Source organism: Globicephala melas, chromosome 16 (assembly GCF_963455315.2).
Source record: "Globicephala melas chromosome 16, mGloMel1.2, whole genome shotgun sequence".
Taxonomy (NCBI): Eukaryota; Metazoa; Chordata; class Mammalia; order Artiodactyla; family Delphinidae; genus Globicephala; species Globicephala melas.
This window is the reverse complement of record NC_083329.1, coordinates 374,904-388,486: the sequence shown is the minus strand read 5'-3', so window position 1 is coordinate 388,486 and position 13,583 is coordinate 374,904. Positions and strand designations below refer to the sequence as shown.

Sequence of the window (13,583 nt, the reverse complement as noted above, 5' to 3'; positions counted from 1 at the left end):
CTCCCCGCGTGGACTGCGGCAGCCCCGCCCCTGCCAGCGGGGGCAGGGAGCGAGGGTGACAGGGTGGAGGGTGGACCACCCGCCCGGCACTCTCCGCGGGCTGGGCCGCGGCCCTCCATCCGTGTGCCCACAGAGCCCGCGGCTGCCCGCGACGCACCGCTCAGGAACACCGGCCACAAGGCTGGCCCCGCCCCCAAACGGTGCCTACCGCGCACAGGCCTCCACCCCTCCCCACCCCCCCGCAGTGCATCCCCCAGGACAGCGGCCAACGTCCCCGAGGGACAAAGTCCCCAGAACGCCCTCGGAAGCCCCAGTCGCCCCCAATTGCCCGGCAAAGTGAGCACGGCCTTGCGAATGCCCCGACCCCCAGTCCCGCGCCCAGGTGCCCCCACCCCCGTCCCCGCTCTGGTGACACTGCGGCAGCGCGCGGGCGGGGCGCACCGGGGGCGGGGCCGGCGTGGGCCGCGGCGGGCGGCGCGGGGGGCGTTCCCACGGCGGCCCTGCGCGCGTAGCCTTCCCGGCTCGCAGAGCCAGAGCCTGTGCGCGGAGCCGGAGCCGGGGCGCCGAGGCCGCTGGAGGGGCGAAGCCAGGCGGGGGGCGCCGGCCTCGCGTAGATCTCGGGCGGCGGGTGCGCCTCCGGCCGGAGTGCGGCGGCTCGGGCAGTGACTGCGAGTGTGGCGCCGCCGGCGGCGCACGGAGGATGCAGGCCATGGACCCTGCTGCGGCGGATTTTTACGAGGAGGACGGCAAAGACTTAGACTTCTACGACTTCGAGCCGCTCCCCACTCTGCCGGAGGACGAGGTGAGCCCCCGACCCGCGCTGGGACCCCCACCGTTCCGCACGGAGGGGTTCGCGGAGAGTCCCCAGGCCCCCTGCCCCCGGGCCAGGTCCTGGCAGCAGGGGGATACCAAAGCCCTTCTCACCAGCAGCACCAGCCTTCAGCGTTTTCCCCCAGAGGGGACAGGACCGGGGGATGCCACCTGGGACAGCAGCGGATGGGCTGTCACTGAAGAAGTTGGCGCCCTGCGGGGGTGGGCTCCGGGTTACAGATGTTGGGGGGATGAGCGTGGGGGGCGCTTAGCGGCAGGGCCCGAGCACTGTATTCCTCCTTGCGGAGACCCTAGGAGGTCAGCGGAAGGCGCCGGCAGCAGAGCCCAGTCAGGCCAGACTGCTCAGGAGCTGGGGGTGGGGGAGGCCTCCATGACTGAGGGCTGATTCCTGCTCATAGAGGACAAAAGTGGCCTTCAGTCAGGAGCCCAAGTCCTGAGCCCCCAGCCAGGGTGCAGAGGGGCCAGGGTCTCTGTCACATGGGGCTTCTGGCCATTAACTGGGCCACTCGGCCCGCGACTCTGTCAGAGACGCCTCCGCACCCGCCTGGGTTTGCCCCTGTAGCTCTGGCTTCCCCGTAGTGCCCCACAGACCGTGGGTTGGGGTCAAATGAATAAACTCCGTGGCCCTTGAACAAGCCAGTCCCCGCCACACGAGAGGTGGCCCCCAGAGGGTACAGCTGCTCCCAAGAAGACCCTCTAGTCTCCCAAGGCTGGGGGACTGTGCAGATGCCCTCCCAGCCCCTAGCAGGTACAGGCGCCCATCTGTGGGGTCTGCTGGCGCTGTTGCAGTGTTGCTCTCTAAATGACAAGACCCTCCACGTGCCCGTCTGGCCAGGCCCACCAGCGAGGCAGACCCGGCCAGCCCCTCCTGGGCTAGAGGGGGTCTCCAGGTCCCTCGCCCTCAGCCGGCCCCTGCCCACTGCCCCAGCAGAGCTGGTTCTGAGGACAGAGGGGCTCATGCCCTAGCAGCAGTCCTTCTGGTGGCAGAGTCTGTTGAGGCGGCTGCCGAGGCAGTGCCCCGGGGTGGGGGGGGGTGCTGCCTCAACACCCCACCCCCACCCCGTGGCCTGGATTCGGCGTGAGAGAAGGCTGCGGAGAGGAAAGGCAAGGGAATAAAGAACCCTGTGGATATCTCCGTGGCTTTGATGGCGCAAGAAAGGGTGCTCCCAGCCGTCAGCCTTCAAACGCTCCCCCCGGAAGGACGCATTTCTAAAGTGTCTGTTGGGAGACTCACGTCCCCCCAAATCACTCCCCAAGGCAGACGCAGAACATGTGGTTCTCCACGTGGGGCTCACAGAGGGCAAAAGTGGCCTTCAGTCAGGAGCCCAAGTCCTGAGCAGCCTTCTGCACTGGCTGCCCCACACTTCCAGGGCCTCCTCCGTGCCTGGCACACCGAGCCGGTGACTGATGCCAAATAAACAGGACAGGCAGAGCCGGGACTTGGACCCAAAGCCTCAATCCCGAGCCCACCGTCTGTCCTGCGGCCGTGCCCTGAGGCCTCCTCCTGGTAACAGTGTCCCCAGCCGTGCACAGTGCATGGGGCCGGGGTCCCCGTCATCCTGTGGCCGTCACCTCCAGGTGAAGTGGGATGCCACGTTTGTAGTGGCATCCAGCCGTGAAGCTCGGGGCTCCTCAAACTCCTCGCACCCTCCCCGGTGAGAGAGGCATTGCCTTTGGGTGTGTTCTCGTGAAACACGTTGGGTGTGGTTGGTGTTGAAGGTTTTAAATCCCCGCCAGGGACATGTGACCGCCTGGCACAGCGTTGTGTAGTCAGGTTGTATCCGAAAAGCCATCCTGCGTGAGAGGAAGGAGGACCATGCGGCGGAGCCCCGGGAGGGAACCGTGGCCGAGGACAGCAGGCAGCTCCCAGGGAGGGACGGTGGGTGCCAGACCCAGGACTGTACAAGCCACATGAGACACAGGCATTTGCTGGTTATACAGCTAATTATATCAACTGACCACAGTGAGCTCAGGAAATAGAACCCTGTGGACCCCACCCCGCAGGAGCCCCTGGAACGTCCATGCCCTGTTGTGACCCCAGAGAAAATCCAAATTGCTGGTGGACATATGAGAAAATGTTTGACTTCATTATTATCAGGCAACACAAAATACACCCACTGCGAAAACCTTCCCACAAGTGCCAGGTTGGCGAGAACCAGAAAGCTGGACGGTGGCCCGAGTTGGCGGGGAATGGGTAGCGGCCCTGCCCCTCTGCCAGGGTGTAGGGGGGATGGAGTGGACCAGCCTCTTTGGAAAACAGTTTGGCATCCGATAGTGGGTGGGGATGCCTGCACTTGTGTCCCAGCAACTTCAGTCTGGGCACCTGCCCCAGAGACACATGACCCATGGGCGACGCATAAGCACGAGAACTCAGGGCCAGAGACCACCCGGGGGGCGTGCTGAGGGGGCCGGCACCGCCCAGCAAGGTCCTGGAGGTCACTGCCTGCCCGGTCCCTGGCCACCTGCAGGCAGCACCACTGCATCGGTACAAGCTAAGGCCGGGGTGCGGATCCGGCAGAACCCAGGGCATCGGGAGGCAGGCGGTGCCACTGGCCTGCAGGGGCCTTCAGGGGGCAGGGCATCTGCCAGGCCCCAGACTCCCTCAAGGGGTGAGGAGTCCAGCGGGGCATCTCCCCGGCATCTGTGGGCCGGGAGCTGGGCTGGGCCAGGGGATCTGAAAGCAGGTGGGGAGCATTTGAAATGCAGAATGACCCATGGGTCCTGCGGCCCCACGTGGCCCTGGCTCGCAGTCTGTGTCTGCGGGGCAGGAGCTCCCACATGGCTGGCGTGTTGCCGTCACTGGACAGCGGCCCGTGGCAGGAAGCCAGCACTGCCCTGTAGGACCCAGACTGGCAACAGGGGCTGCCTTGGGAAGCCGCGTCCTCTTGCCTCCCAAGCCCCCCTCCCAGCCAGGATGGGGGTTGAGTCTGTGCCCACACAATTGCAAGGGGGGCCCTCTTTCCTGCCCTGGGTGGTCTCCCCCTCAGATCTCCCCCCAGAGCCCACCCAGGCGGCGCCTTGCTGGGCAGTAGTGAGGGATGAGGTGTGAGCTCCAGTAGGCTTTCTGGGTCTGCCCGGAAGGCTGACTCTATACCCAGGAGATGGAGCTGGCCGGCAATGACCAGCTCAGGCCACGTGGGCAGTGGCAGGAGGGAAGTCTCCCCAAGCCTGCCGCAGCCCCGGTGGGTGCCCGGGGGCGAGGCTGGAGCACAGGCGTCTGCAGGAGCCTCGCTGGCTTTTCTGTGTGTAGCACGTCACCACACACACACACACACACACACACACACACACACACACACACACACACACACACACACACACACACACACACACACACACACACACGTACGTCTGTCTCGGCCCGTGAAGCCCCTGCTAACCTCCAGGCACCGTCCCCTTGAGTGTGGATCGGGGCCTCATGGCGTGAGGCTCAGGGCCCATGGGGTAATGAGCTGCCCCTCTGGGAAGAGCACAGGCTCCCATCTATCAGGGCTGGAATTTTGGGGCAGGTGGTGGACTGAGGGGGCCTAAATGGCCAACACCTGCTTCCCGGTCTCTCCCTCTCCTTGTCTTTGGCCCATTAGCCAAGGCGGCCCAGCACCCCCGCCTGCCCTACTTGGGCCGTGGATTCAGGCACGGAAGGGTCATTCTTCCTGCCTGGGCCAGAGCAGGATGGACCGGGGGGCGGGCTGCGGGTCCCAGAGGGAGGTGACCGTGGGCACAGTGTCCGGGATCCGTCGTCATGTGGCAAGACCTGCCCTGGGTGTGTTGGGGGCCTGCAGCGTCCCTCGGTGCTGTCCTGGAACTTACTTCAGCTGAACCCCACCTTCCCGTTGTAACAGTGGGGTTGCAGAGGAGCTAAGAGCAGTGAATGGAGGCGTTAGCCACACGGAAGCAGTGACTCAGGACCCATGGAAGTTACCCCATAGAGTCACGCAGAGAATCCCCCAGCAGGAGCTCCCCCCAGTAGGTGCTCTCCCCAGCGGGTGCTCCCCATGAATGGGCGCAGGTCTCCAGCTTCCCCGAGGAGCTTCCACCTCACCAGGGCATCTTTCCGCTGGGCAGGGGCAGCAGAGGCCTGGGCCTGAGCAGGAAGCTGTGGTTCTGCCCTGGGCTCCCATCTCCTGGCAGCACATCTGTCACAGCTGCGTGCCAACAGCCAGTGGAGTCAGCGAGGCCGCTGTAGGGGGACTGGCTCACTCACCCTCCTAAATAACCAGGCCCACGGGGTCCTCAGGCTGTTCGCTGTGCAGACGTCTGTGTGTACGTGTGCATGTGTGTGCGTGTGTGCACACGGTGCCCAGGTGTCTCTCTAACCAGGCCTCGCGGGCATCCCCGGGAGCCTCGGGCTCTCCTGAGTCGTGAGGGGTCCTGGGTGGGGCAGAGAGGCCCCCAGGTGGAGCGAACCCGGGGAACCCAGCCAGGAGCTTTGGAAGCTGAGATTTCCGGTTCACGAGCCTCTCTGCCGCCCTGCTTTCTGCTATGCCCCGTCCACCCTCCTCCCACGGTCAGTACAATACGGGAGCCCAGCAAGGGGCTCTCTGCTCTCAGAGCTGCCTTTTCCTCATCCATCTTAACCACCACCCCCCAAGAGAAAGAGTTGGGAGGGCCCAGGAGGATGTCATTGAGCCCCTCCCTGAACTGAGAAGGAACAGACGTGGGATGAGCCTAGTCACACGGCAGGACCTGCCGCATCCCCCTCCTGTAGCCCCCCCCCCCGCCACCCCGCATACCACATGCTGCTTGGCCAGACACACACACAGCGGCTCCTCACACTGCTGCTTTCTTTCTGGGTTTAAACCCTTCATCTCCTTTGCTGTGGTCAAGGCCCCCGTGCAGTACAGGTGGGAGAATTTCAAGGCCAGGAGATGGTAGGCTCCTTTTAGGACCCGGCAGCTTGGCTACACGTGAGAACATCCTGTGTGCTGGAAGGATGGAGCAAGGAGGCTGGAGGGAGAGCTAGGTGGGGGGGGCCGAAGCCGGGGCACCTCTCTTCTGTAGCACCCCCAACTCACCCCAACCCTCCAACCCAACTCACCCCGACCTCCACCCCCAATTCACCCCAACCCTCCCCCAACACACCCCGACCTCCACCCCCATCTCACCCCGACCTCCACCCCCAACTCACCCCGACCCTCCACCCACACCTCTCCCCGAGTCTCCGCCCTGTCCTCTGAGTCGGGTGTCCAGGACCCTTCCCGACCCTCCGGCCTGCTCGCCCAGGCCCCGGCTCCCAGCCTGGCTCCTCAGTCCCCTCCCCTCCTTAGGCTGGTGGTGCGTGAGCACGCAAATACACGGAGCTGAGCAGGGTGTCAAACAATGGCCCGGAAAAGGGCTGTGAGGCACAGGGTGTCTGATGTGTGAGCCTGATGAGTGTGTTTGTGCGTGTGTGACTTGCGTGGATACATGTGGGCACGTGTATGGACGTGTGGGTTTTGCACACCTGTGCATCAAAGTCAGTAAGTAAATGTGTGAGAGCTGTGTGCATGCTGGCGTGGGTCCGTCTGTGCACACACACCTGACAGATTGTGTTAGCACGCTCTGTGCACACACGTGTGTGTGAGTGAGTGTGGGTGGCACAACCACAGCTGAGTCAGACCAGGAGGTGGAGCCCGCTGTGTGGGCGGCCTCGGAGTCTAGCTGTGCAGGAGCCACGCGACTGTGTCCTCCACGTGCACCGCCCGGAGCCGTTGTCCAGGCGGCTCTGCAGCCGTGGTGTCATGAGCATGTTCTCGCGTGTCCCGTGACTGTCGTAGGCTCACGTCACGTTCATGGGCTGGCGGCTCCCCGTGCACGGCTGTGCCTTTGTGGCAACAGCTCCGTCTTCCCTCACCCGCTCGCAAGCTGGAAAGGTGGGGCTCCCTGCCTGCCCACCGAGGTCTGTGTGCTGAGCCCGTGGGGCCGGGCCAACGGCGGGGGGCCGCACAGTCTGGGACGAAGGGCAGGCTGGGCAAACACCTGCTCCAGCAGCAGCTGATGGTGCAGCACGTGCTCTGCGGCTCCTGACGTCCAGGAACTGTGGGATGTCGTCTGGTGGGGTTTTTTAAGACGTTGCCGACATAGAATGAAACGTTGCGGCGTGGCGTCTGCTTCCCGGGAGCTGTCTGGACGTTGGGGGCTGCGGGGGCCTGTCCCCAGGCCCACGGCCCCTCTGCCGGCGCCCGCAGCTCAGCCCAGGCCTGTCTTGCAGGAGAACGTGTCCCTGGCCGACATCCTCTCCCTGCGGGACAGCGGTCTCAGCGAGCGGGAGGCCTGGGCCGTGTGCCTGGAGTGCAGCCTGTCCATGAGGAGCGTCGCGCACTCGGCCATCTTCCAGACCCTGTGCATCACGCCCGACACCCTGGCCTTCAACACCAGCGGGAATGTGTGCTTCATGGAGCAGCTCAGCGGTGAGGCCTGGGCGGGCGCCCGCAGGGGAACGTGAACGCAGAGTCCAGCGGACGCGGGCCCTCCCTGGGCCGATGGTCCGGGAGCCGGGTTTCCATGGTAACCTGCTGGTACCTCCGCCCCTCCCCACCGTTGTGAGGCTCGGGACGCGCTGGTTCTCGCAGCTCCCCATCCCGGGAGAGCCTGGAGGCCTCTCTTCCCCAGTGACCCGGGTGGGGAGTAGTGGGAACGGAGGGTCGCCGTGTGACCCGGCGCCTTCTCTTCCCTTCCCAGACGACCCCGAGGGAGCCTTTGTCCCCCCGGAGTTCGATGTGACTGGGAACACCTTTGAGGTAAGTGACAGCAAGTGGGCCAGTGCCCGGCCCCCCTCCTACCGTCACCTGGCGGCAGTGAGCGCCTGCGGTCGGCACGCCCACCTCTGTCCCCTCAGGTCCCCAGCGACTTGGCCGCAGCGATAGCCTGCGTCCGGCCACACGCTTCTCACTACAGCGCGTAGCATGTTGTCTGAGTGCGAATTTACTATATTTAAGATGCTAAAAGCGCCTGAAATTACCGGTGGTGACTGACGGGGGTCACAGCTCCTCTGAGGGATTGGCAGGGGCAGCTCACGGCCCCAGAGAATCACCCACGAGAGTGAGAGGCAGCCACGCCTAGGACAAGGCCAAGGTCACTGGGGCCCCTGGGCACCCCCAGTGCAGCGAGGTGGGCAGGGGACCTAGAGAAGGGAGGGGGCCCGCTCGTGCCTTCACTTTCTAAAAAGAGTCTCCTGCTGCGTCTTAGCTTCTGGAACTTCCTTTTATGTGACTTCCCTAGACTCTTCCGCACCGGGTGTCATGACCTTCATGGGGGGAGGCCTGGTGGGGTCAGCGCTGCTCCCCGTGGCCTCCGTGTGTCCAGTGAGAGCTCCCAGCGGGCTGGCGGGGTCACTTGCAGAGCAGGGCAACTCTTTCCTGTGGGGCTGCCTGAGGTGCGCTCCCACCACCGCCCAGAGACCCTCACACCCCCTCCTGCGGGATCGGTTCCACTGGGATTGCCAGGGGTTGCGTTCCTGTCGGTCAGGACAGTGGGCTTGCAGGTGGTGGGGTGGGGACCCCCTCTGTGGGAGAGCCCATTTCCATCCAGTTGCTCAGCTTTTCTCCCTGTATTTTCGTCCGTTTTGTCAGGACTGCAAATGCCATGTCCACCGTGTGTCTCACTTCCTTGAAGGCAGCAGTTCTCAAACTTTTTGGTTCTTGGAACCCTTTACACTCCTAAAAATCACTGAGTGCCCAAAGAGCTTTGTTTCTGTGAGTTATATCTGCCAGTACTCACTGTATTGCAGGTTAAAACGGAGAAATGCATAAAAAGTCTACCTATTAATTCAGTGACAACCGTAAACCCATTGCATGGTAGCACATATAACACACTTTCGTGAGAAATGACAGTATTCCCCTCCAGAAAAAACAGTGAGGAGAGTGGCATCACTTTACATGTTTGTAACTCTCTTGGATGCCCGGCTCAGCAGAGGCCTGGGTTCTCACGGCCACGTCTGCGTCCAGTCTGCTCTGACAGCACAGGCCCGCGGCCCTGGCAGCCTCCACGGCCTGTTGCCGGGAAATTGTTTGGCCTCTGGAACCCCGCTTTGAGAAAAGCTGCCTGAAGCCCTCCTCTGATGGAAAAACATGTTTCTCATTTCTGATACAGTCCAATTATTGGTGTTTTCTTTCACTGTGTTTTTTGTGCCTTAAGAAGCCTTGCCAGCCGCGAGATCCAACAGATATTGACTGACATTTTCTACCAAGAGTTTTAAAGTTTTGTTCTTCACATTTAATCCGCCTGAGGCTGATTTTTTATTTATTTATTTATTTATTTGGCTGCGGCAGGTCTTTTAGCTGCAGGATCTTTAGTTGCAGCATGTGGGCTCTAGTTCCCTAAGCAGGGATCGAATCAAACCCGGGCCCCCGGCATTGGGAGCGTGGAGTCTTAACCACTGGACCTGCAGGCAGTGCCGAGGTGGATTTGTAATGTGTGTGAGGCAGGGGTCCAGGTTCCTTGTTTTATGTGGATATAACCGGTGCGTGTGAGGCAGGGATCCAGGTTCATTTTTTTACGTGGCTGTAACCGGTGCTCCCAGCTGTTAGTTGCCTGGCCCCGGTACACGTCACCTAAGCCATATACACCCCAGTCTCAGACAAAGCTGGGTCTGCTTCCCGGGCCTCTGCCCTAGTCCATGGCGGTCGGCCCACCACTGCCCTAAAGCTGTGTTTATTGACCGTGGCTCCGCCGCGAGCCCAGCATCTCACAGCGAACGTGCCCGGTCCCTGTTCTTTTCAGAAGCGTTCCGACTATGCTTAACTCTTTATTCTTCCACATCAATTTGAGAATTAGTATCAAGTTCCAGGAAAAGCTCTGTTGGCATTTTGACTAGAATGGCTCTGAATGTATAGGTGAGTTTGGGGAGAATTCATACGCCTGTGGTATGTTATACATGTTATATCTCTCCATTTATTTAGCTCTCATTTACTGTCTCAGTAACATTTTAAAGCCTTTATCGTAAGTTGTACTTGGATATCCTTTACTAGTTTATTCTCAGGAAGGAGATATTTTCCGACTCTATTCTAAATGGGTGGTCATCTTTCTAATCACATTGTTTTGCTTTTTGGGGCAAGTCTACAGAAATGCAGTTCGCTTTACCATCTTAATCTTACATCAGCCATCTTGGTAAATTCTTTTATTATTTCTGCTAACTTACAGAGTGTTTTAGTTTCTCTATTTAACTGATCAAATCACCAGCAGAAGGTGGCAGGCAGTGTTGATACCACTGTCCAAGGGCTTGCTGCCAGGTTCCCCTTCCAAGTGTCCTGAGTGGGCCTGGAGCAGCGCTGTGACAGGGTCAGTGATTTCTCCACAATCCTAAGAGAGCTCTTCCCACCTCCCCACCCTGGATGACGTTTGCAGCGGCCCCCTGAAGTCCCCACTGTGCCAGAGGGATGGAGTTCTATCAGGAAATGCTTCTGCATACTTTGAAATTATCATTAAGATGTTAATATCTCCTTTTTATTTTCTAGCATTAAATCAACTTTTCCTACTTAGAGAAACCTAAGCTGGCTGTGTCCTATTTTGTCTTTACACCGTTGCATTTGATTGACTAATGCCTGCTTTGGGTCTCTGTGTATTTTTCTCGAGTGGACTGGTAGTTTTCCATTCTGTTGATGTTTTTTGTTTGTTTGTTTGTTTGGCGGTACGCGGGCCTCTCACTTGTGGCCTCTCCCGCTGCGGAGCACAGGCTCCGGACGCGCAGGCTCAGCGGCCGTGGCTCACGGGCCCAGCCGCTCCGCGGCATGTGGGATCCTCCCGGACCGGGGCACGACCCCGCGTCCCCTGCATCGGCAGGCGGACCCCCAACCACTGCGGCACCGGGGAAGCCCCCGTTGATGTTTTTGACTCGTGTGAGCCCTCAGGACTATCCTGGCTGTGTGTAAGTGCCCCCGCTTCCTTTGCCGTGTAATAGTTTATGTAAGAATGGGACGGTCTGTTCCTTCGAAGTCTGGCCAGACTGACTTATGAAGCCGTCTGTCTCCTTGGAGCGAAGATTTTTAATCGCTGCTCTATTTCCAATAATTGTAGGATTTATCTGTTTTGTATTTCTTACTGAGTCAGCTTCTTGGTAAACCATATGTTTCTAAACATTTACCCATTGTTACCCGTGTTTTTAAAGTTGCAGGTGAGGCCCTTTCTGAATCACTGCGTCGTCGTGGGCGCCCTGTTCCACTCCTTGGATAATTTATTTGTACTTTCTCTTGCCAGCCTTGCTGAGGGGGTGGGGTTATATATTTTCTTAGTTTTGTCAACAGAAATAATCAATAACAATTCATAATAGGAAAGGAAAGAGTGTTATGTGAGCCAAACTGAGGACTACAGCCTGAGAGACACAGGTTCAAGAGGTACTTGAACACGTTCCGCAGGCTGCAAAATGGCGAAGGCTTGTAAAGGCAAAATCCACAAGATTCCCGAAGTCGTTTGTCAGGAATGAGGACTGGAGCTGCAAGAAGCAAGGGCGCTGGCTCAGCGCGATTGGCTGGGGCCTGAAATGGTGGCATAGTTACAAGGAGAGACTCGACACCTAAGGCTGTGGGGGGCAGCTGCCGGCAGAGGCTGTTTTGAGAGCGGCCGGTGGTGTCCCTGAGTCTGATAGGGTCCCGAATTCAGGTTCTCAGGGACGCAGGAATGTGTCTGAAACCACATCCACAGCGGCCACGCGGCTCCATCCTGGATGCCTGAACCACAGTCACTCCACTTTGATTTTTAAATATATCCTTTTCTTTAACGTTAAAGCAGTGGTACAATGTGTGTTCAGCAGGCCTTCAGACAGGCTCTCTAGATGAATGGATAAAGAAGATGTGCTATATATGCATATGTGATATATGTATATATGTGACACACACACACACACACACACACACACACACACACACTGGAATACTACTCAACCATAAAAAAGAATAAAATAATGTCCTTTGCAGCAACATGGATGGACCTGGAGATTATCATGCTAAATGAAGTACATCAGAAAGAGAAAGACAAATACTATATGATATCACTTATATGTGAAATCTAAAATATGACACAAATGAACTTTACAAAACAGAAACAGACACACAGACATAGAAAACAGACTTGTGGTTGCCAAGGGGGAGGCGGGTAAGGGAGGGGTGGATTGGGTTTGGGATTAGCAGGTGCAAACTATTATATACAGGATGGATAAGCAACAAGGTCCTACTGTAGAGCACAGGGAACTATATTCAGTATCCTGTGATAAACCATAATGAAAAGAATGCGAAAAAGAATATATGTATGTATAACTGAGGCTCTTTGCTGTACAGCAGAAATTAACACAACAATATAAATCAACTGTACTTCAATCAAATAAACTTTTTAGAAAGACAGGCTGCACGTGAGTGCAGCTAACGCGGCAGCAGCGAGCACACAATGATTTGCCCCCGGAAGGACTTGCCGGGCCTCCTCTCTGCACCAGTCAAGTCCGCCGCCTTCCAGAAGCCTTCCCAACCAGTGGGTCCCGTGGGGATTTCTCCCCCTCTGATGTCCTGTAGCCCTGATCTCCTTAGCAGCCCTTCGTGTAGTGAGTGCTGAGTGAATGTCAATAATGATTGTAATTATTGTTATTAATATTATTAAATGACTGTTATTCCCTTTGCCCTCCTGGAGCACAGGGACATGTATCTTAAAAAAAAACAAACAAACAAAAGACGGGCTGCTCTGACCAGCACAAAGTTCAAGCCAAATCACATATGAGCCAAAGCGACTTCCCCAAACCTCCATACGTGAAAGTTTCTTCCAACAGCTTTTCAAAGAGCCCACCTTGTATGGTGTGAGGTCTCCTGTCCTGTCTTGGTTTCTTGTTCTCCATCAATTCTGCTCTTATGTTCCAGTCTCTTTCTTCTTGTACTTGTTTCGAGTTTAGTGAGTTTTCCTAACTTGAGTTGGACACACAGCTCATCAGTCTGAGCTTTTCTTCCTTCCTAATATTAGGGTCAACACCTAAAGCTAAGAATTTCCCTCCGAACACGAGTTTTGCCACACGGCAGGTGCGGTATCATTCACTTCTGGGTGTTTCTTTATTTTGTTAAAAAAAGACTTTTTGATGTGGACCATTTTTAAAGTCTTTATTGAATTTGTTACAATATTGCTTCTGTTTTATGTTTTGGTTTTTTCGCTGCGAGGCATGTGGGATCCTAGCTCCCAACCAGGGATCAAACCCACACCTGCTGTGTTGGAAGGCGAAGTCTTAACCACTGGACCACCAGGGAAGTCCCTCTACGTGTTTCTTTATTTCCATTGGGATTCCTTCTGAAAGAATGGGTTGGGTTTTTCTTATTTTTTATTGTGATACAGGCAGACCTCACTTTATTGCACTTCACTTTATTGTGTTTTGCAGATACTGCATTTTTTACAAACTGAAGGTTTGTGGCCGCCCTGCCTTGAGCACGTCTGTCGGTGCTGTTTTCCCAGCTGCATTTGTTCACTTCGTATCTCGGTCACATTTGGGGAATTTTCACGATATTTCAAGCTTTATAATTATTATTATTAGATTTGTTATGGTTGTCTGTGATCAGTGATCTTTAACGTTGCTATTGTAATTGTTCCGCGGCACAGTTTACTGACCGATGCGGTGTGTGTTCTCGCTGCTCCACTGACTGCCCTCCCCAGTCCCTTCCTTGGCCTCCCTGATCCTCGAGACACAACAGTATTGAAATCAGGCCAGTGAATAACCCTGCAATGGCCTCTAAGGGTTCAGGTGAAAGGCAGAGCCACAGGTCCCTCCCCGCGCGTTGGGCCATTCGGGTCCTCTGTCGCTTTGTCGCTTT

General features: G+C 57.5%; 1 protein-coding gene across 5 annotated transcripts in view; it reads left to right on the top strand.

Annotated features, from left to right (window-relative positions):
- The first annotated feature begins 512 nt into the window (after positions 1-512).
- KNDC1 (kinase non-catalytic C-lobe domain containing 1) overlaps positions 513-13,583 on the top strand; it is a 58,119-nt gene continuing 45,048 nt past the window's right edge. For 3 of the 5 annotated variants that reach the window (XM_060286601.1, XM_060286599.1, XM_060286598.1), the window contains exons 1-3: positions 514-802; positions 7,022-7,220; positions 7,492-7,550. In XM_060286601.1, the coding sequence (XP_060142584.1) occupies positions 701-802; positions 7,022-7,220; positions 7,492-7,550 (360 nt within the window). In that variant the 5' untranslated portion in view covers positions 514-700. Of the gene's footprint in view, positions 803-7,021; positions 7,221-7,491; positions 7,551-13,583 lie in introns of all 5 variants that reach the window. The other 2 variants (XR_009559392.1, XM_060286600.1) reach the window with 1 other exon arrangement.